The 19088-nt window shown below is 62.4% G+C and overlaps 3 protein-coding genes across 3 annotated transcripts; all 3 read right to left on the bottom strand.

Annotated features, from left to right (window-relative positions):
• Nucleotides 1-49: 49 nt before the first annotated feature.
• On the bottom strand, nt 50-3475 carry LOC310889379 (avidin-like). Its single transcript, XM_083816760.1, has 4 exons — nt 2279-3475; nt 1981-2182; nt 632-752; nt 50-544 (listed from the first exon to the last, which is right to left on the bottom strand). Exons 1-4 carry the CDS (start codon nt 2498-2500, stop codon nt 499-501), a joined length of 591 nt encoding a protein of 196 aa, XP_083672886.1. The 5' UTR covers nt 2501-3475; the 3' UTR covers nt 50-498.
• A 1731-nt stretch (nt 3476-5206) lies between these two features.
• LOC310889383 (avidin-like) lies at nt 5207-7518 on the bottom strand. The gene is made up of 4 exons (XM_083816765.1): nt 6869-7518; nt 6482-6695; nt 5454-5574; nt 5207-5386 (listed from the first exon to the last, which is right to left on the bottom strand). The coding sequence occupies exons 1-4, from the start codon at nt 6938-6940 to the stop codon at nt 5353-5355; spliced, it is 441 nt and encodes a 146-aa protein (XP_083672891.1). The 5' UTR covers nt 6941-7518; the 3' UTR covers nt 5207-5352.
• Nucleotides 7519-7619: 101 nt separating this feature from the next.
• GBA2 (glucosylceramidase beta 2) lies at nt 7620-19067 on the bottom strand. Its single transcript, XM_083816732.1, has 17 exons — nt 18849-19067; nt 17102-17193; nt 16705-16820; nt 16340-16558; nt 15248-15487; nt 14836-14938; nt 13271-13424; nt 13057-13182; nt 12770-12954; nt 12487-12591; nt 11916-12023; nt 11462-11613; nt 11238-11344; nt 10970-11112; nt 10770-10885; nt 8526-8717; nt 7620-8445 (listed from the first exon to the last, which is right to left on the bottom strand). Exons 1-17 carry the CDS (start codon nt 19022-19024, stop codon nt 8134-8136), a joined length of 2646 nt encoding a protein of 881 aa, XP_083672858.1. The 5' UTR covers nt 19025-19067; the 3' UTR covers nt 7620-8133.
• Between the last annotated feature and the right edge of the window lie 21 nt (nt 19068-19088).

Raw genomic sequence — 19088 nt, forward strand, 5'->3', positions numbered from 1 at the left:
CAGGGCTCACACATAGCCCAAAGGGACAGGAGGTGACAGGAGCCAGAGGTGTTTGCAGGAAAGCTTTATTGTGAGGAGAGGCAGGGGCATCGTCCGTGCCCAGGTATTGTCATACAATCACAGAGTCACAGAGTGTTTTGGGTTGGAAGAGACCTTACAGACCTCCCAGTTGCAGCCCCCTGCCAAGGGCAGGGACACCTCCCACCAGCCCAGGCTGCCCACAGCCCCATCCAGCCTGGCCTTGAGCCCTGCCAGGGATGGGGCAGCCACAGCTGCTCTGGGCAGCCTGTGCCAGGGCCTCACCACCCTCTGAGTAAAGAATTTCTCCCTAAAATCTGATCTACACCTACCCTCTTTTAGCTTTAAGCCATTCCCCCTTGTCCTATCACTCCGCCCCCTGGCACAGAGTCCCTGCCCAGCTGTCCTGTAGGTTGCCTTCAGGTACCACAAGGCCTCTATAAGCCAGTCACCAGCCTTGGGATCCCCGCGGGGCCACCCTCACTCCATCTTGTTTGGCAGGCGGGTGAAGACGTTGGTGCCGACCCTGTGGGGACAGAGCAGGAGACGTCAGGCAGGTAGCACGGGGCCACTGCGCCGCTGCCCAGGCCCTGCGCCTCTGCCCCGGGCTCACCTGGTGGCGTTCCAGTCGTCTTTGATGCTTTTGGCGTCTGACCGCAGGAGCCACATGGTCTTCAGGACCTCCTTGCCGTCCTTGTCCACGAAGCACTGGCCCGTGAAGACGGCGCTGGAATCTGCGGGGAAGGGCAGGTGAGGGGAGCGTGGCCGGGGCCGTGGCTCCTTGGGGACAGCTCGCTCGGGCTGTCCCTGCCCTCTGGGGACGGTGGTGTTGGGGAAGGCGGGCAGGGAGGGATGGGGGGAAAGGGGCTGCATGGAGATGAGCAGACAGCAGTGGGCTTCAGGCTGGACGGGTGGGCCTCTGTGCGCCTCATGAAGTTCAACAAGGCCAAGGGCAAGGCGCTGCAGCTGGGTCGCGCAGTCCCGAGCGCAGATACAGGCTGGGTGGGGAATGCACTGAGAGCAGCCCTGAGGAGAAGGGCCTGGGGGTGGTGGTTGAGGAGAAGCTGGACATCAGCCAGCAATGTGTGCCTGCAGCCCAGCAAGCCAGCCATATCCTGGGCTGCACCAACACAGCGTGGGCAGCATGGGAGGGAGGGGATCATCCCCCTGTACTCTGCTCTCGTGGGACCCCACCTGGAGCCCTGCACCCAGCTCTGGGACCCCCAGCACAAGAAGGACACGGAGCTGTTGGAGCAGATCCAGAGGCCACGAGGATGCTCAGAGGGCTGGAGCACCTCTGCTGTGGGGACGGGCTGAGGGGGCTGGGGAGACCTTACAACAGCCTACCAGTGCCTAATGGGGCCTACAGGACAGCTGGGGAGGGACTCTGTCAGGGGGTGGAGTGATAGGACAAGGGGGAATGGCTTTAAGCTAAGAGAGGAGAGATGTAGATTAGGTGTTAGGAGGAAATTCCTCACTCAGAGGTGGTGAGGCCCTGTCACAGGCTGCCCAGAGCAGCTGTGGCTGCCCCATCCCTGGCAGTGCTCAAGGCCAGGCTGGATGGGGCTTTGGGCAGCCTGGGCTGGTGGGAGGTGTTCCTGCCCGTGTCAGGGGGGTGGAATTAGGCGGTCTTTAGGGTGTTTTTCAACCCAAAGCGTTCCATGTTTCTATAATTCATCTCCAACCCCTCCTCTGCATCGTGGGACCAGGAGGTGACACCAACCAAGCAGCTGTGGGGCAGGCATGGGGGACCAATGGGGACATGGGAGGGGATAGGGGAGCTCTGGGGACATCTAAGGTGGGGAGCCCTAGAGGATGCTGCGTGAAGGGCAGGAGAGCCTCAAGGCTGGCACAGGGCAGGGATGCAGAGCATCAGGACACCACAGGGGAGGGCAGAGCAGAAGAAGAAAGCACAGAGAGTGGATGGGAGCACTGGGGACACCGCAAGGAGAGGAGAAGAACCTGTGAAAGTCCAGTTGACAGTGAAGCCAAAAATGGGCTGGGTGTTGTTGTGCTGGATTCCTGTCAGAGGTGACAGTTTGATCTGTTGTGTTGTGCTTGTCACAGCCGTGTGGTAGGTGCCGGTGAACTCGCCCTTGGAGCTCAGATTCCCAATGGTCATATTGGAGCCCAGGTCGTTGGTCCATTTCCCGGTCAGCTTGCACTGGGGTAGAGGGGGCTCAGCGCTCGGCAGGAGGCAGGGGAGCCCCCAGGGGAGCAGCCCCACTGCCCATCCCCATCCCCATCCCCATCACCTTACCTGATCGACAGAGAGGCCGGGGGCCAGCAGAGCCAGGCTGAGCAGCAGCAGGAGGGAGGTCGTCGGCACCATCTCTGCAGCAGGCGGACAGGCGGCCGTGCCCGGGCTGTGCTCCTTGCAGGGCTCTGCCCGCCGCCTGCTCCCTCGCCTTTTTATTGCCGTGGGGCTGCGGGTGTCAGCTCTGCCCAGGGCTTGGTTGCGCAAGCGGGGTGGTTCCACCATGGATGGGCCATTCCCACCCCTACAAGATGTGGTTGCAGATAGAGATTCCCAAAATCCGATGTTGAAACTGTCCCTCCTTGCTGGTGTTTAACCAGAGCCTTGCGGGGAGGCTGGCAGCACAGAGGCTCAGCCAGGGAAAACTCTTTTTGGGGAGGATGCTCCCGTCCTTCTGCTGCCCCTTGGCTGCCTTGGGGCCATGCCCAGGCTGCACAGGGGGTGCCCGGCAACATCAATACCAGCCCCCCCGGGGACGTCAGCATCAATGCCCCAGCCCGCTCCTCCTTCCCAGCTCCATCATGCAAAGCAAACTTGGGACCAGAGCTGCTGCAAGGGCTTGCAAGCCTGGGGAATAGGTTGGAAACCAGGAGATACATGGTAATCGTGATTTGTTTTCTGATTTCAGTTGGGGCAGGCAGCAGTTGGCAGTGAAAGGGGGTCAGCGCAAGGAAGGGGCTTAGGTAACGTTCTCCACTGCCTTCCCTCCGCTGCTGCAGAGCCAGAGGCATCAGGTTCATTCACCAATGCGACAGGAACCTTGCTTGAGATGTTTTGATTCGTATTGAACACGCTCTATACCAAGACACCTCCTCCTCCTCCACCAGATTGCAATTTGATATTTTCAAGGATGAAGCAGGGGAGGTTGGCCAGCTGAAACCCCACCACCCCTGCCACCCGTACAGCTGCTGGGGACGGGGCAGCTCAGGCTCTTGCAAGACCCTCCTGAGAAGCCAGCGAAGGAGAGCAGGGGAGGCTCACCTGCTGCTCGAAAGCTCCTCTCCCACCTCAGCACTAGGCTGTGGCTGCCTTTATCACATTACCCTGATGGCACTCCAGCTCCGGGAGGCAGGAAGCAACCTGCGGGGAATCTGGCCGGAGTGGTTTCCTCACCTGCCTGCAGCCGAGTGCTGAGATTTTGGGCATTGAGGTGCTGGGCACTGACGGATTCAGTTTTGAGACACTGATTAATACTACTAATTCTTTTGGTTTTTTTTTTCAAGGAATCCTTTCACGAGTTAGCGCATGAAAGGTCATGAAAAGGAAACAACTAGACTGAATGAAAACATCGCCCATTGTCAGTAGATTTCCTTTCTGCTTTGCTGCAAGGATGTAATCTGCTGACTTGAAGGATGTGTGTGGGTGCGTGGGCGGGGGGTGCTGGGCCAACTGCTGTGGGCCAGGGTAGGAGGGAGCGTGTGTGCCTACAGGGCTAGGAAACAGGCTGGGGAACCAGGAGGTACATGCTCATTTTGGGTTTCATGTGCGTATTTCGGTCAGGAAGGATGTGTAGTTGTGTGCAGTGCGGGTGGTGCCGGTCCAGTATGATACCCGTGTGCTGCTCCAGCATGGAGGATGAGGCCAGAAGGTAAGGGAGCCTGCCCTTGCTGGCTCACCCATCTGGCACAGCCCACGGGCACGCTGTGGTTGGTGACGTCCTGATGGCATTGAGGACAGCGGCCCCCACCCTGGGGACAAGGCTGACCCTTCCGAAAAGCTTGGTTTTGGTGTGCAGCTGATAGGGAGCCACGGGAAAGGGCCGGCCCTGGGGTGCTGCAGCCACCCACGGAGCCCCGCTGGCATCCGAAGTGGTGGGCTCTGAGGAGTTGAGTGCTGAGGAGTTGGGTGCTGAGGACTTGGGGTTCTGAGTAGTGGGTTTATGTGGCAAGGTTTTGGTAGCAGGGAGCGATAGGGGTAGCTTCTGTGAGAAGAATGTAGAAGCTGCCCCATGTTAGGTAAGGGCCCCGCTGCTGACCGGAGCCGAGCCAATAAGCGATGGTGTTTGTGCCTCTGTGAGAGCATATTTAAGACAGGGGGAAAAAAAATAAAAAATCTGCACCTCACAGCAGCTGGGAGAGTGAGAGGAGTGAGGAACAGCCTTGCAGGCGCCAAGGTCAGTGATGGAGGAGGGGGAGAGGTGCTCCAGGCGCCGGAGCAGAAGTCCCCTGCGGCCTGTGGTGAGGCCCATGGTGAAGCAGGCTGTCCCCCTGCAGCCCGTGGAGTACCACGGTGGAGCAGGGTTCCTCGCTGCAGCCCGTGGAGGAGACCACGGTGGAGCAGGTGGACCTGCACCAACGGGGGCTGCGGCCTGTGGAAGACCCCTGCCGGAGCAGATTCCGGGTCGGAGCTGCAGCCCGTGGAGAGGAGCCCACGCAGGAGCAGGTGACCCGGCAGGAGCTGCTGCCCGTGGGGGACCCGGGTTGGAGCAGTTTGCAGTGTGCAGTGCGGGTGGCAACTGCCTCGGCCAGCCCGCGGCCCCTTTTCCTAACTCTCGCCTTCCTTTGAAGCAGATCCTTGGACCAAATGCTGCGCATGGATAGGAGTGGAAGGAGCGTGCAGGAGTGAATTTTTCACTTGCAGCAGCCGGCAGTCACTGTAAGCGTGCGTCCCCCACTGCCCACTGACCCAGTTGCTGTCCCCACTGTCCGTCGGGCTGCGGGCGCAGCGCCCTGGCTGCTGGCACCAGGGACCTTGTCCCCACTGGCATTAGGGTGCTCTGAGGCAGACAGCACTCAGTGAAGGGACTGCTCGGGCATGCACGGAGGGCACTTGTCCCATGGCCAGGTGTGCCCTGGGTGCTGCCAGGGGAATAAACGCCTCGATGGCTGTGTCACAGCCTCATCCTGTCCCTGTTAAGGGGATGGACCCCTGCCTGCCTCCTCCACCGAGCTCGGCTGCAGGGAAGTAACAGAGACACACAGGGCAAAGCTCTGCTGAGCACAGGAGGGTTTATTTGGCTCGTGGTGCGGGGTCACTGGGAGGCGCTGGGAAGCGCTGGGAGGCACTGGGAGGGAGCCGGTGGGCAGCAGGACAACGGAGAGCCCCAGGACTGCGGGGCGCAGGCGGCTGGGTCCCAGTCACTTGACACGAGTGAAGACGGAGGTGCCAACCCTGCGGAGAAGCGGTGTCAGTGGGGTGGGAGTGGGCGCTGCCGTGTGGCAGCGAGGGCTGGGCTCACCTGGTGGCCTTCCAGACGTCCCTGCGGGAGGGGACCCCTTCCCGCAGGAGCCAGGCGGTCTCCAGCGTCTCCTTCCCGCGGCGGTCCACAAAGCACTGGCCCACAAAGACGGTGGTGGAGTCTGCGTTGGGTGAAACGGGGGGCGGAGGGGGGCTCAGCGCTGGTGGCTCCGAGCGGGGCAGCCTGGGCCACCTCCCTCCGACAGACAGACGCCCCTGCGAGATGTCCTGGGCAGACAGACGGACCTCCCTGCCATGCGCCCAGGGTGCAAGTCTTCCCCATCACCCGGACAGATTGACAGGCACCAGCCCTGCCCTTTCCTATGGACAGACAGACACCCCTTATCCCTCTCCCGGGCAGACAGATGGACACCGCTACTGCGGCTCCCGGACAGACGGACACCCCTGCCCTTTCCCACAGACAAACGGACGAACACCCTGGCCACCTTCCCCTTTGCCAGGGCAGACAGACAGTCCTATGAAAAGCCCCCAACAGACAGACAGACAGACGGGCAACAGCGCTCGCTGGCTGCCCCGGGACTGTGAGAAACAAAGTTGTGTTTTTGCAGTAGAGAGCTAATTTTCTGTATTCCGAGCTAATTGTGTAGTCATAACAAAGAGAAATGCTAAGTAGATAAGTGGACAGTAGAAGGCCTCACTGTTCCAAAATAAGGTGGAAGCTTGAGAAAAACAGGATGAGCAGTGTGAGAATAGTAAAACAAAGATCACACGTTCTCAATACATAGCAAAGGGGAAATTAAAGGGTTGAAAAAAAGAGAAATCGTACATATATGGTATAGAGGAGTGTTGAGTAGCTTGTGAGCCTGTAGTACTCAGGCATGAGGAAACGGGAGGTGATCAGGTGTTGGGTAATAGGGAATAAAAGGTTATGATTTGTTTACAAAAATGCACTCCTAATTGGCAGGACGCCCGCCATTGCAATCATGAATAAAATAGCCTCACAGAAGATCCTGTCTGAAGAAAATTATTTGAGATTTTTCTCACAGGACCATGCCAGCACTGCCATACCTGCAAACTGCCACTGCACGGTGAAGCCGAAGGTGGGCTGCTGCCCCTTGGTGCCGGGGGGCTGCAGGACTCCTTGCAGAGGGGACACCAGGATCTGCTTGTCGGTGGCTGCCACCGCGGTGTGGTAGGAGCCGGAGAAGGTCCCGTCCATGTCCAGGGCCAAGAGGGTCATGTTGGAGCCCAGCTCGTTCCTCCAGAGGCCCTGCAGGTCGCACTGGGGACCGGGGGACAGCACAGGGCGGTGTGGCACGGCACGGCACGGCACAAGCACGCAACCCAGAAACCACACAACCCCAGAGCCAGATGTGCTTCACCCCCCATGACGGCACGGCTCAGCACAGCTCAGCACGGCACGGCACGGCCGGGCAGGCCCCCAGCAGCCCTCACCTTCCCGGCGGCAGCGGGGCGGAGGCCGAGCAGGGCCAGGGCGAGCAGGAGGCAGCAGCGGAGGCTCCCCATGGCCGCGCCTGCCGGTGCCGGGCTCTGCCTGCGCAGCTCCGGCCCCGCTCGGCCCCGTTTATAGCGGCGGGGGCTGCGCGGTGCCTCTGGGCCTCCCGCCAAGGGTCACCCGGTGGTGACGGGCCACCGCCTGTGGTGGCACAGGGGACGCCGTGACGTGGGTGCCACTGCTGGTGCCGCCACGCCACGGGGCAGGGGTCACGGGATCCAGTGCACCGTCACCAGCCTGGGACCCCGTGGGGGCACCCTCACGCCCAGGGGTGCAGGAAGGTGAAGATTTGGTGCCAACCCTGCAGGGACGGAGGGGGAAACATAATTGTGGCCCTGCGGGGGGGGGGGGGGCACACATGCCTCCGTGTCCCGCTCTGGTGCCAGGGGTGCAGAGCACCGTGCCCAGCGGGTCGCTGCCCAGGCCCCGTGCCCCTGCCCTGCCCCACCTGGTGGCTTTCCAGTCGTCGCTGGTGCCGTCAGTGCGTGACTGCAGGAGCCACATTGTCCCCGGTACCTCAGACCCAGGAGCTGGTGACACGTTGGTCACTGGGCCAGCCCCAGCAGCCTCCCACGCGGCCTGGTGGCATTTCGGTACCTTTTGGTGCATTCTTGTTCACTTCTATTTCCCAACACCAACCTTCAGGGCAAGACCCCCCCCCTCTGCTCCCACCCCAGGCAGCACAAGACAGACAGCTGGACAGTAGTTTATTAAGAACTTAAAATAATCATCCTCTAAAACCTGCTCCCCTGCCCGCCCCAGCTCACGGCACGGTGCCAGACCAGGCCAGGCGCTGTCGGGGCTGGGATTGTCACCGGCCCCCCAGGGATTGTTCCAGCTGGACCCCCCCCAGCTGCAGGGGTCAGCCTGGGGAGCCGCGCATTACAGCATCCATGTGTCTACGTGCGGGTGGTGCATCCTGCACCCGGCCCCGTACCCTACCAGCCACAGCCTGCAGGAGAGGTCACGCTTGCTCCTGGCCACGAGGGGTGCAGGGGGGGGGTCCTGCAGGCTGCCGGAGCACCGGGGAGGGGACAGCACAGGGCACAGCAGCACCTCCCCATCGGCCGCAGGGGTGATGGGATGCAACGCGTGCCTCCGGCCCCCTCGTGTGCAGAAGGAGGGGCCGGGAGCCCCCCCAAGGGGAGAGGCAGGTAGCTTAGGGGCTGAGGAGGTAGGGAAGGAAAGGGCAAGTTGAGCATCCTTAAAGAGAGGGAGGCACAGGACAAGGTCCCTGCCTTCCAGCCGAGGCCACCGGGCCCGGGCTATCCCCAATGCTTTGCTCGGTGCCACCAGGCACAGGGCTGGAGGAGGCCGGGGGGGCACAGGGTGCCCGGCCAACGCGGCTCTCCAGGGCCAGCTGCATGCTCCAGATGCTGAGGGGCCGCATGTAAGCCAGCGAGCGGTAGACTTTCTTCTCACAGTAGGCTTCGGGGGTCTGGAAGGCCATGCCCAGCTGCTCCCACACCGTGCGGTAGCAGCCCTCGGCTGTGTGAAAGCCCTCCTGCACCATCCCCTGGGGGAAAAGGAAGCCATCAGCATCTGCACCGCCTGGAGAGGACACCAGCCACCTCCACCCGCGGCACCTCCCCTCACCTCCTGGATCATGGTGGCGGCCAAGGCGTAGACGACGCCGATCCACACCTCGCTGGACTGCACGCTGGAGGTGTCGGGCACGCCGTCGGGCCTCATGCCGTTCACCGCCCCCATGGTGCCGCCGGCGAAGCCCATGACGTTCTTCTCAAAGATGGTCTGCAGGGCGCTGATAACGTGGCTCTTGGGGAAGACCTGCATGGAGAGAGAGGCTTGGTGGCCAGGGAGCAGCTTCTCCGTAAGAAACGGGATGGAGAACGCCAGCAAAAAGCCTTTTGCTTCCCCCGAGAAAAGCAGCTGCTCAGGGGAGATGCAGAACTTCGTGCCTGCTTCCTGGTGGAGGCAGGGGACACCTCCAGCATGCATGGTCCACAAACCCCCAAAGCCACCGGCCAAAGCTGGTGACAGGCTGGCCACACTCGGACTTGCCCTGTTTGAATTCCCAGTTACGGACATGGAAATTTATATTCAGCTCAGTGGAATAAGAGAAATCAGGGCTCGCTTTTCACTGATTTCAAGAGGACTTCAATCCCTTCAGCTGCGCTATCAGGCAGCGATGCAGGACCATGGCCCCAGCCAAAGGTTGAGACGAGCTGGGACAGCATGGTGCTGAGGTTGGACCGCGACACGTCCCGGGGCTCGCTGGGTCTGGCACGAGAGGCTTGAAACTTTTACCCCTAGTAAAAGTTAAAGGCCTGTGAAAGGTCAGCGGCTCTCGCTAAACAAACAGCCGCTTCTGCAGAACAGGGGAGGAAGTGCAGAACCTGCCCCGCACCCCCACCTGATGGGGGGAAAAACAAGTTATTCAACAAACTGCAGCCAAAAGCTCACGACAGGTCGGAGAGCTGAGTAAGCTCTTGCAAAACCAAACCAAAAGAGAATAACCCGAGCATGAAGAGGCCAGCTGCCCAAACAGCAGAGACAGTTGCATGAGGACAAAGAGCCCCTGCACGCAGCTGAAAGTAAATAATGCTTTTCCACGGTTTGCTGGGGATGAAAACCAAAGAGCGTTGGCGCAGGGGTGGTCACTGCCCCGGAGCAGGCCAACGTGGTGGCTTCTGTGGACTCATCCAGGGAAAGGCAGCGGGTCCCTTTTGTCTATGCTAAAGCCAAGCACCCGATACAGTCATGTTTCTGGCGTGGCTCTGGATCTGAAGATAAGCACAAGCATTGTTTGGGAAGCCTCTTCTCCTGCGGGATGGTTTGGGGCAGAGTTTCTTCAGGGCTGAGGTCACCAATTTTTCTTACTTTGCATTCCATTACTGACCTGTACACACAGCAGGAAGGCGTTACAAGCAGGAGTGCTGCCAGCAGGGCAAGGGATCAAAACACGTGCAAAAAAAAAAAAAAACAAAAAACCAAAAACTGGATGACCGTAGTAAACAGAGAAGTTCACCAGTGCAGCCTTCAGCAAGCTCAAAGCTCACCAGACAGCAGAGAACAACACCTTAAGCAACAAAATCCGACGTCAACAAAAACAAGAGGTGAGATTTTGGACCGTGCCACGTTTTCTGCATCCAAAAGTGCTGCTGGAGCACTGCGGCACAGGGCTGGAGTAACTGCAGGAGGGCAGTTTCCCAAATCCCGCAGCGCTTAGCGCAGGCCGCTCGCAGGGGAGGGCGCTTGGGGCAACCTCTCAGCACCAGCAGAAGCGACCCAGGGCCCTCAGGCACCCGCAGGGCTGCTCTTTGCTTCCATCACCACCGCACAGCTCTGCTCTCCAGCAGCGGGTCCGTCACTTCTCTGCTGCTCGGAAATAACCCGTAGCAGGGCTCTCTGCCGCCCCGCTGCGTCCCCGGCGCTACCTTACCGCCGCTGCTCTCACTGCCCCTTGTTGCACGTGAGCTGTCTTCAGCCAATTCTTCCCTCGCAACCAAACAGCTGCGGCCCATCGGGCCCCAAATCAGCCTTCGTCTCCTCCGACACTCATTTAGGACTTCATACCAGGCAGCGCACAGCATGTGGAAACGCGTGTTTTCTCCGTTTTTTTTTTTTTTTTTTTAAAAACAAATACCATTTTGCTGAGAACAGAGCCCAGCGGGACCTGGCTAGCAGTGTGCCAGGCTTGGAGGAGGCCGCAGGCTCCTGTCACACAGCCTGTTCCTGAGCACTCATTATCGCACTGATTTGCCTCAGACAGCCTCCACCCCAGTGCTGCCCCGTGCACAGGAGGTGCGGGAGCCCCCCCAAACCCACAGCAGGCGCTCACCCTGCTGCAAGCAAAGCCTCCCCCGTCCCCCCTCTCACTTCCAGCTCCCCCTGGTCCAGGCCACAAGCCCCCAGGAACCACTGCCCCGCACACTGGTCCGACATGATGCTGCTGGACGTGTCGCTCCCGCTGCTGTCGTAGTTGTAGTATTTCCCTGGAACAAAGCAGAAAAATGGGTAAATCAGTAGCAGACCCCCAGCACCCCTCCCGGCGTGGTTTCCCACCGGCGAGCGCGCACCGTTCCACAGCATCCTCTCGAAGGCCTCCTTGCCCTTCTGCAGGATGCCGCTGTACTTCTGCTGGGTCTCCTCGTCCCCCAGCACCTCTGCCATCTTGCACATCATCCGGACGGCCGCCAGCCACAGCCCGCCGCAGTAGGCGCTGCCGGAGCGAGAAGGACAGCAGCATTAGCAACGACGCACGGAGCTCCCAGGAGGGATGGGGAGCGCGTCCCCAGCGCCTGCGCTCCCCAGGGCCTGCTCTCCATCACCCGCCCTCCTCCTCACCTGGCTCCGTTCACCACCCACGCGTCGTACGTCTGGTCAGCAAAGCCCCCGTTCTCGATCAGCCCGTCGTTATCCGTGTCAAACCTCAGCTCCGACTCCATCACGGCCTGCGGGAGGCAGGGGAAGGTCGCACAGCCCCTCTCGGGATGTCTCCCATCTCCCGCGGAAAGCCAGGAGGTGCCGTGTCACCCCTACCACTCGAGGGGCAGGGCGTCCCCCCGTACCTGGCAGACCGGCCACATGTCCCGCAGGTACGGCGCGTCGTGCGTCAGGTAGTAGTCGCGATACACCTGCAGCACGAACTTCAGGTTCAGGTCCTTCCAGTTGGCCGTGTCGTGCATCAGGTAGGCGTTGACGTGCTGCCAGGGCTCGTCGTCTGCGCAGGGACGGAGCGGATGCAGCAGGGCAGCGAGCAGCTGCTGGCCCCGCTCAGAGCCAGGTCCCAAAAGAGCCACCGCCAAGCAGCACTGAAGCAAGGTATCGCACCCGCTGCGGCCTTCCTGCTGCCGCTCACCATCCCTACGTCTCCCTTGCACGGGCTCCATGCAGAGCACACGCTGCCATCCCCATCCTGCACCTCCAGGGCCACCCAAGCCTCTTATCACCCAAGCCTCTTATCACCCAAGCCTCTTATCACTTCTATCTCTTACGGAGAAAGGGACGTGCTGCACCCCTCACCTGGGTCCCCGATGTCATGGGGCACCACGTTTTTCAGCTTCACCTGGGCTGTCTGGCCGCTCATCAGGTACTGCCGGGGCTCCACGTCCTCGTTTATCACCGTGACGGCTGGAAAGGGCACGGGGTGTTAGCAAGGTAGCAGACACTGCAGCGAGCCCCGTGGTCCCCGCCCCGTGCGACGAAACCAAGCCTGAGGACCCCATGTGGCTGTAAGCAAGGCAGTGGCATCAGCCAGGGTGGGGAGGGAAACCCAGGGGGCTCAGTCCCCAGCACAGGGCTCAGCTCCCTGCTGGTAGAGAGCAGCCTCCAAGCCCATCTAGAGCATCAGGGTCTGAAACAGCGCCACGCTTCTCCTGGAGGGGCACGAGGAGACCTGTTGGGATCAGGGACTGCCCCAGCACAGCAAGAACACATCCCAGTGCTAGACGGAGATGCCAAGGGGCACCAACAGGGCATGGCACGGGGGGTTTGCAAATCCAAGGGCTCAAGTACAGGGGCTGCAGGGGGATGCTGGCTCTGCAGCACCAGCAGAAGCCATCCCAAACCCTCCGCCTGCTCCTGGGCGACTCACCGATGTCGTACTGCAGGCTGATCTGCAGCTTGGGCCACAGCATGACGAGGGCGAAGGAGGCGTAGAAGTGGACGTCGTAGGTGTTGTACATGCGGTACTCCTGCCCTGCAAGCACCGGAGAGGCAGTGAGGGAGGGGAGACGTGCCACGGAGACGTCAGGAAAGGCAGGCCCCCCCCTCCCCGTGCCACGCAGGGCTTCGTCCCATGGGGGCTGCTAAAACCGCCCAGGGAAAGCGATGGGGAGGGTGCAGTTGGGACCATCCGTCGTGTCCCTAGGAGTTACCTTCTAAATAAGCAAACCTTCCGTACTCCCGCAGGACGGGGAGGAGGTGCGACAGGCTGGCCACCCCCGGCCCCTGCAGCTCCTGGGGGAGGCAGTCGTGGGGCAGCTCCAGCCAGACGGTGCCCCCGTCCGTCATGAAGTACAGCTCGTTGAACAGCGCCGACTTGTACCAGGAGGGCAGCTGGCTGCGGGGGCAGAGAGAGGGGGGAAAAAATAAATAAATAAATAAATCAGCCTCTGTGGCCCCCTGCTGTCCCCTCCGGGGTCACCGTCCCCATCCGTCCCACCTGTTCTCCAGGACTGGCTTCTGCCACGCGTCGATCTTCCTCTCCCACTCCTCGTAGTGCGCCAGGGCGTAGCGCGACAGGGCGGGAGCCGCGTCTCCGTCGCTGCCGAAGAAGCGCGTGTACCGCCTGCTGAGAGCACCTTGGGGTCAGGGCTCAGCCCAGGGGACGCCCCAGGGAGCCCGGCCACCCCAGCAGCTGTCCCCAGGCCACCCACCTGAGGTGCAGCTTCTCCTTCGAGCCAAAGTGGACGCGGGGCATGTCCCACGCCAGGGCCAGCTCCAGCGTCTGGTGGCCCCGTGCGGGCACCGTGCAGGTGGCACACACGGCGGCTGCCGTCACCTCCCCCTTTGCTGTCGCCCTGCTTCTACCTGCCAGGAAAATTAGGTTAAAAAAAAAAAAAGTCCACGAGTGTCTAGGGAAGCCTACAGAGCCCCAGGGGAACAAGGCTTTTGGGGCATGCCCCAGCACCCTGCACCCCGCAGGGTACATCCACTGCGTTCTGGAGATGGCATTAGGCGCACGTGAGTAACTGCTTTTTTGCAACCAGGGCAAAAATACCTGCTGTGGGCGGAGGGGGTTAAAAAAAAAAGTCATGGAAGCAGAGGAAAAAATGAGGCAGGAAAACCAGCAGGCACGCGTGGAATGGCTGGCACACCCCGTCACCGGGACCACGTGGCTGCCAGCCCAGGCACCGGCACTTTGTGGTGACAGCCATCGCCTCCAGCTCTCCGAAGGGTGCTTGAACTGTGCCCTTATTTAAGAAGCACCCTCAGGCGAGCAGGTAATTATATGCTGGTCCTGACATGTGTAGCAGGTAAACTCATTAAGGCAACAATTTTCACAGAAGCACAGATCCTGCCGATGATAACACTGAGCGTACACGAAGGAAGACCGCATCCCGGTAGCTCCGCGTGCCCTTGCAGACGGCAGGTAGCAGACAGCTTTCCAGAAATATTTATGCAAATGATGACATAACTCAAGCTTCACGAAATCCTGCAGAGGCACGGTGCCAGCACTGCAGATCCGTCAGCGTTATCTCGTTTGCAGGCCGGCCTTGGTGGCGGCAGCAGGTTACCAGCACGGGCTGCGAGGTGCTGCCCCGCTCCATCAGCCTGCTGCGGGAGCGAGCAGGCAGCTGAGGATGACGCAGAAGCAACGAGGAAATACCAGAGACCTTCAGGAAACCCTCGCAGCAACAAGAGGGCAGCACACTGTGCCGGCTCCGAGACTCGGGAGCTGCTAAGCGCTCCCTAAGCAAATGGGAACCGGCTCAGCTGGCGGGTCTGGCGGTGTGAACTCGAGGAAGGCGGCCGGGCACACAAACCTCAGGTGGACAGGACATTGGGACGTGCAATTAATGCAGTCCGAGAACAGCCCTGAAACGGTGCAAGCAGCTCGTGGGGAGCCACAAGGTCAGCACGACAGAGAGCAGGGAGTTTGGATATGGACTAAACCCTACTTAAGTTCCTTAATTATGGAGCCGGGAACAAGCCCCAGCATCACGGAGAGCAGGGCTGGAGCCACAGCTCAGTAGCCCCGCGGGGCAGCTGGCAGCCTCAAAGGCACCTCTGTGCTCTTCCCTGCACCCTACAAAGGGACAGGAAGGACCCTTCCACGGGGACTGATTCTCCCTCCACTCCTGGGGGCGCTTCCTGCAGACACCACGCATCCCATGGCCATGACAGGGCCCCAGGAGAAGGGAAACCCACCCTTGCTGAGCTCGGCACGGCTGGCACCCTGTAGCCCCCTGCCCCCAGACCCCCACGACGCAGCACTCACCGGTGGGGGACTCCAGCTTGCCGTCCTGCAGGAGGTCTTGCCACACATCCCTGCCCGACCCCGCGGGATCAAATGCGGTGAGGTGGGTGACGACCGTGCCAGCCTGGGGATGAGCAGAGCATCAGGGAACAGCTCCCACCCCAAAGGAGCAGGCGAAGCGATCGGATCCCCCCCCACCCCCTGAGCTGTACTTTTGGCAGCAACAACCCACCAGCAATCCTACAGCCCTGAACTTGCTCCCCACCTGTGCCACCTCCAAGCCTGCTCTCCTGGAGACCCGTGAGCTTCACCCACAGCTTCTCTTACTGCAAAACCCCGCAGAGCACACCCAGCTCCAGGGCTGTCCCCAACCCAGGGCCGCCACGAGCAGCCCTGCCTGCGGCACAGCCCCGGCCCTGCTGCCAGCCCTCACCTTCTCCCGGGCAGCCACAGCAAGCGTGAAGGGGTTCGTGGGGGTGCAGTGGTGCAGCAGGACGCCGGCCACCCGCTCGCCGCCCTCCTGCAGGGCGAAGGGCTCGTTCCAGTGCCCCCCGCTCTTGTCCTCCTTTGCGCCCATGCCGTTCTGCATGCTGAACATGATGGAGACCTCCACGGGCTCCTCGTTGCCGTTCTCCACCTCCCAGATGAACACGGCCACCGGCAGGCTGGAGTCCTGGGGAGGGGGGGGGACACAATGCCACACATGTAGGGCTCGCAGTGCTCAGGACTGCCGAGCTGAGGGGACGTGGGGAGCATTTGGTGCCCAAATCCAGACAGCAGGCAGCGCGCAGAGCGGTGCTGCAGGCTCAGGCGGGTGCCTCAGCGCGGGCTGGCGCCTGCTGCCAGCCTCCTGTGCCCCGTCGGGGTAAGAGCGAGGTCAGGGCTGTCGGCAGCTTCCCACCCTCGCCTGGGGCTGGGGATGAGCAGTGGAGATGGGAAAAGCATTGGGAAAGCCCAGCTGGGAAACCCCAGCTAATAAGCAGCCCTTCCCTTGGGGACGTCAGGCAGAAGGCAGCTGTCGTGCTCAGGAGCAGCTGAGCGAGCGCACCCAGCCCGGCTGACCCGCACGTGAGGGCTGTGGGTGTCCTCACGCCTTGCTGCGGAGCCTGCGGGCGGCAGGGCCTGCCCCTCGGGGTGGGCAGGAGCTGGGATTGTCACCCAGAAAAAGCCAGGGCAGGGAATAAGCAGGACACGGTGTGAAAGCGCAGAGAAGGGAAAGGAGCAGCCGGAGCTGAAAGGGACAACCAGGGGTTGGCAGCACCGGCCTAGGATGTAACAAACCCTGCCAGCAGCTGGCACCAGGGTCGGGATATTGGGACAGAAAAGTCCAGGCTAGGAAAGAGAATTAACAAGGAGGAAAGCCTGGCTGACTTCAAGCAGTGCCTCGGCAGCATCTCTGCAGCTCTCCGGGAGCACTGGGACTGTCACCACGAAGAAACCACCTCGTCCCCATGCTCCTCCCAGGACAAGGACATAACCACAGCAGCATGCCAGGGCACAGAGCGATGCTCGGGGCCTGCCTCACCTTGTAGTCATGGGGGATGACCGGAGAGACCTGTCGGCATGTGAGCACCACGTTTTGCCCCGGCAGCTCGTAGACCGTCCAGGCGCGGGGGTACAGCGCGTGGTAGAAGGCGTAGTGCCCGCAGTATCCCCAGTTCCAGCCCTGCAGCGTGCTGGGTTTCTCCACGGACAGGACCTGCTGGTAAACCGTCTGCCCCTTGCGACGCAGGCACACCGTGAACTGGGGAGGAAAGGAGCACATGGGGGGCGAGATATGAGCCCCGCTGCGGGGGTCTCGGCGGCACGGGCTGGGCGCAGCGTGCAGCCCCGTGCTGGCTCTGCTCCCCGAGCTCGGCGTTTTGGGGAGCAGGAGCCACGGAGCCCTACCTGGTCGGCGATGACCGTCCCGTAGTGGTATTTCCCGGGGTTCAGCTGCCAGCGGCAGAACTCGCCCCGCCAGCCACGTGTGATGGTGCCGCCGCCGATCCCGCCCAGCGGGCAGCCTGGGGGGGTCAGGGATCAGTGCTCCCCTCTTACCGGCCACCTCACCACCCCCTCGACCTCCTTCATGCCTTGGCTGCCCCACGCAGCCCCCTTCCCACCCAGCAGCACCCACCTCGCTCCCCACACAGGTGCCTGCTCCCCAAATTAACCCTGCCAAGCCCCTGCTGCCCCCCTCCTGTTTCCCCTACAGGCTCAGGGAGGTGCCCGCAGGGTCCCCTCGCCAGCGGGGTGGATGCTGCCGTCGCCTCCCACAGCACCCCGCGCCCAAACCCGAGCTCACCGTAGATCTGCTGTAGAGGGACGGCACACATGAGGTCGATGAAGGCAGATTTCTTCTCTATGCAGGTTTTCTTGTACCACCACCTGAAATACCTGCAAGGAAACCAGGAGGAAGGGTGATGCACGGCTGAGCCAGGCGGTGCCCGCCGGAGATCTCCTTGCTGAGGATCCGGCCCTGGATGACCGGGCTGTGCTCCCACACTGGTGCTTGCTGCTGAGCTGAACGCGCCAGGCCCTGTGCAACCAGACAGGACAGCTACACAGCCACGCAGCACAACGCCCAACAGGGACAGCAAAGGGGAAAGGCTTTCCAGCAAATCTGGGGATGACGGCAGCCTGCTCCCTGGTTTGGGAGGCTAAGGCCAGCTTTGCTGGCGGAGGTCGGAGGCACCAGGAGAACCGGCCCGGCCCGCTGCTGCTATCTGCGGCTGCATCTGCTGCCGCTGCTCCTCTCTCGGCAGCCCCGGTTTGGCAGCACGCTCCCCCGAGGGAACGTGCCTTCACCCAGCTGCTCCATGGGGGGTTTCTGGCTCGGGGAGGGAAGGAGCCCACCCGGAGCTGCTGCTGCTGCCCAGGGGCACCCGGACCCTTAGGAGGGGGGTGACAGGGGAACCCGGGTCCCCCTGCAGCAGATCTCCCAGCAGCACGTAGCGGGGAGGACGGGGATTTTACAAGCAGGAGAAATCCGTCCTGCTCTGCAGCACGACGAGCCACGCCGGGTCCACAGGGCATTGCTTTCCATGCAGGCTGTGGAATTAAAACCCGTCCAGGCAGCGCCCAGCCCGCCCCGGCGCCCTGTGCCGCCAGCACATCCCGGTGCGCGCGGGGGCACCGAGCCCCGCAGGGCTGCGCAGGGGCAGCCTGGGGGCACCAGCTCCCACCCCAGGGGGGTCAGCACCCCACTTCGCATCCTCCAAAGGCCTGGGGTGTCCCCTTACGGTACCCCACGGCCACCCTGGGATGGTGCAGGAGCTTTCCAGGTGCCACGACAGCCTTCGAGGGCACCCCGCAGCGCGGCCCCTCTGTGCAAGAGGCAGGGGTCTCCGTTTATTTGACACCCACACCAGGCGAGGCCGTGCCAACACGCGAGGTTTCAGCAGCTCGAACCCGCAGCCTGAACCCCCAGTCTGTGCAGCAGCACCCAGGATCTAATCGGCCCCATCCTCCCGGCTGGCGGCACGAAGGGACCGGTGGAGGCAGCCTTGGCCGCGTCCTTGGTGCCGGCGGCTGACGCGGAGCTTCGTGCTGCCGAGCGAGCCCTTTGAACCCCAATCCCTTTCCCCCGGATCTGCCCGAGGAGCCGCCGCCGGCGCGTCCCCACCGAGCTGGGGAAGGGGACGGGCGAGCCGAGGGGCGGCCTCCGCCCGGAGCCTCCGGGGGAGGCCGGGAGCAAGGCCGAGCGTGGAAAAACAAGAGACAAACGGTGACGGCGAGGAAAGAAAACACCGAACGGCGCGGAACGGGTACCGGGGCGGGCACGGCACTCGGGGGTGATGGGGTGAGTGGAGGGGGGGGCAGACCAGTGCCTCCCAGTGCTCCCAGCGCCTCCCGGTGCCCCCAGCACGCAGCATCACCCCCCCCCTACCTCCCCCCCAGCACTCCGAGCACCACATCGCGAGGACACCGATGTACCACCCGGCTCCGCGACTCGCACCCCGTCCCCTCCCCGGGTCCGTCCCCCCCCCCCCACACCCCGGGTCTCCCCACCCCCGGTTCCCCCCCCCCCCCCCACCCGCCGCCGCCGTTACCGCAGCGCCATGCCGACGTGCCGCAGGACGTCGCGGAGCGGCACGTCCCCGGCTCCGTAGGGCCGGCGCGGCTGCGGGAAGCGGTGCGCCAGGCAGAGCCGCCAGCCGGCCGCCGCCACGCCGCGGCCCCGCGCCGCCCCCTGGTAGCCCCGCATCAGCGGCCCCGCGTCCGCCATGGCCCCGCCGCCCGCCGCGCTCCCGGCGCGCCCTCTTCACCGGCGCGCCACGCCCCCCCCTTGG

This window comes from Anser anser (assembly GCF_964211835.1).
Source record: "Anser anser genome assembly, chromosome: Z".
NCBI lineage: Eukaryota > Metazoa > Chordata > Aves > Anseriformes > Anatidae > Anser > Anser anser.

What these genes read in the sequence shown, in the direction of transcription:
- LOC310889383 (XM_083816765.1), bottom strand. Translation starts at nt 6,940, where the DNA reads ATGGGGAGCCTCCGCTGCTGCCTCCTGCTCGCCCTGGCCCTGCTCGGC. An exon ending in GCCCCGCTGCCGCCGGGAAG is followed by an intron (nt 6,696 to 6,868) that starts GTGAGGGCTGCT and finishes CCCGGTCCCCAG; the next exon opens with TGCGACCTGCAGGGCCTCTG. An exon ending in GACGTCTGGAAGGCCACCAG is followed by an intron (nt 5,387 to 5,453) that starts GTGAGCCCAGCC and finishes GCTTCTCCGCAG; the next exon opens with GGTTGGCACCTCCGTCTTCA.
- GBA2 (XM_083816732.1), bottom strand. Translation starts at nt 19,024, where the DNA reads ATGGCGGACGCGGGGCCGCTGATGCGGGGCTACCAGGGGGCGGCGCGG. An exon ending in CTGTGGCTGCCCGGGAGAAG is followed by an intron (nt 14,939 to 15,247) that starts GTGAGGGCTGGC and finishes GCTCATCCCCAG; the next exon opens with GCTGGCACGGTCGTCACCCA. An exon ending in AAGCCAGTCCTGGAGAACAG is followed by an intron (nt 12,955 to 13,056) that starts GTGGGACGGATG and finishes CTGCCCCCGCAG; the next exon opens with CCAGCTGCCCTCCTGGTACA.
- LOC310889379 (XM_083816760.1), bottom strand. Translation starts at nt 2,500, where the DNA reads ATGGTGGAACCACCCCGCTTGCGCAACCAAGCCCTGGGCAGAGCTGAC. An exon ending in CCGGCCTCTCTGTCGATCAG is followed by an intron (nt 2,183 to 2,278) that starts GTAAGGTGATGG and finishes CCTCTACCCCAG; the next exon opens with TGCAAGCTGACCGGGAAATG. An exon ending in GACGACTGGAACGCCACCAG is followed by an intron (nt 545 to 631) that starts GTGAGCCCGGGG and finishes CTGTCCCCACAG; the next exon opens with GGTCGGCACCAACGTCTTCA.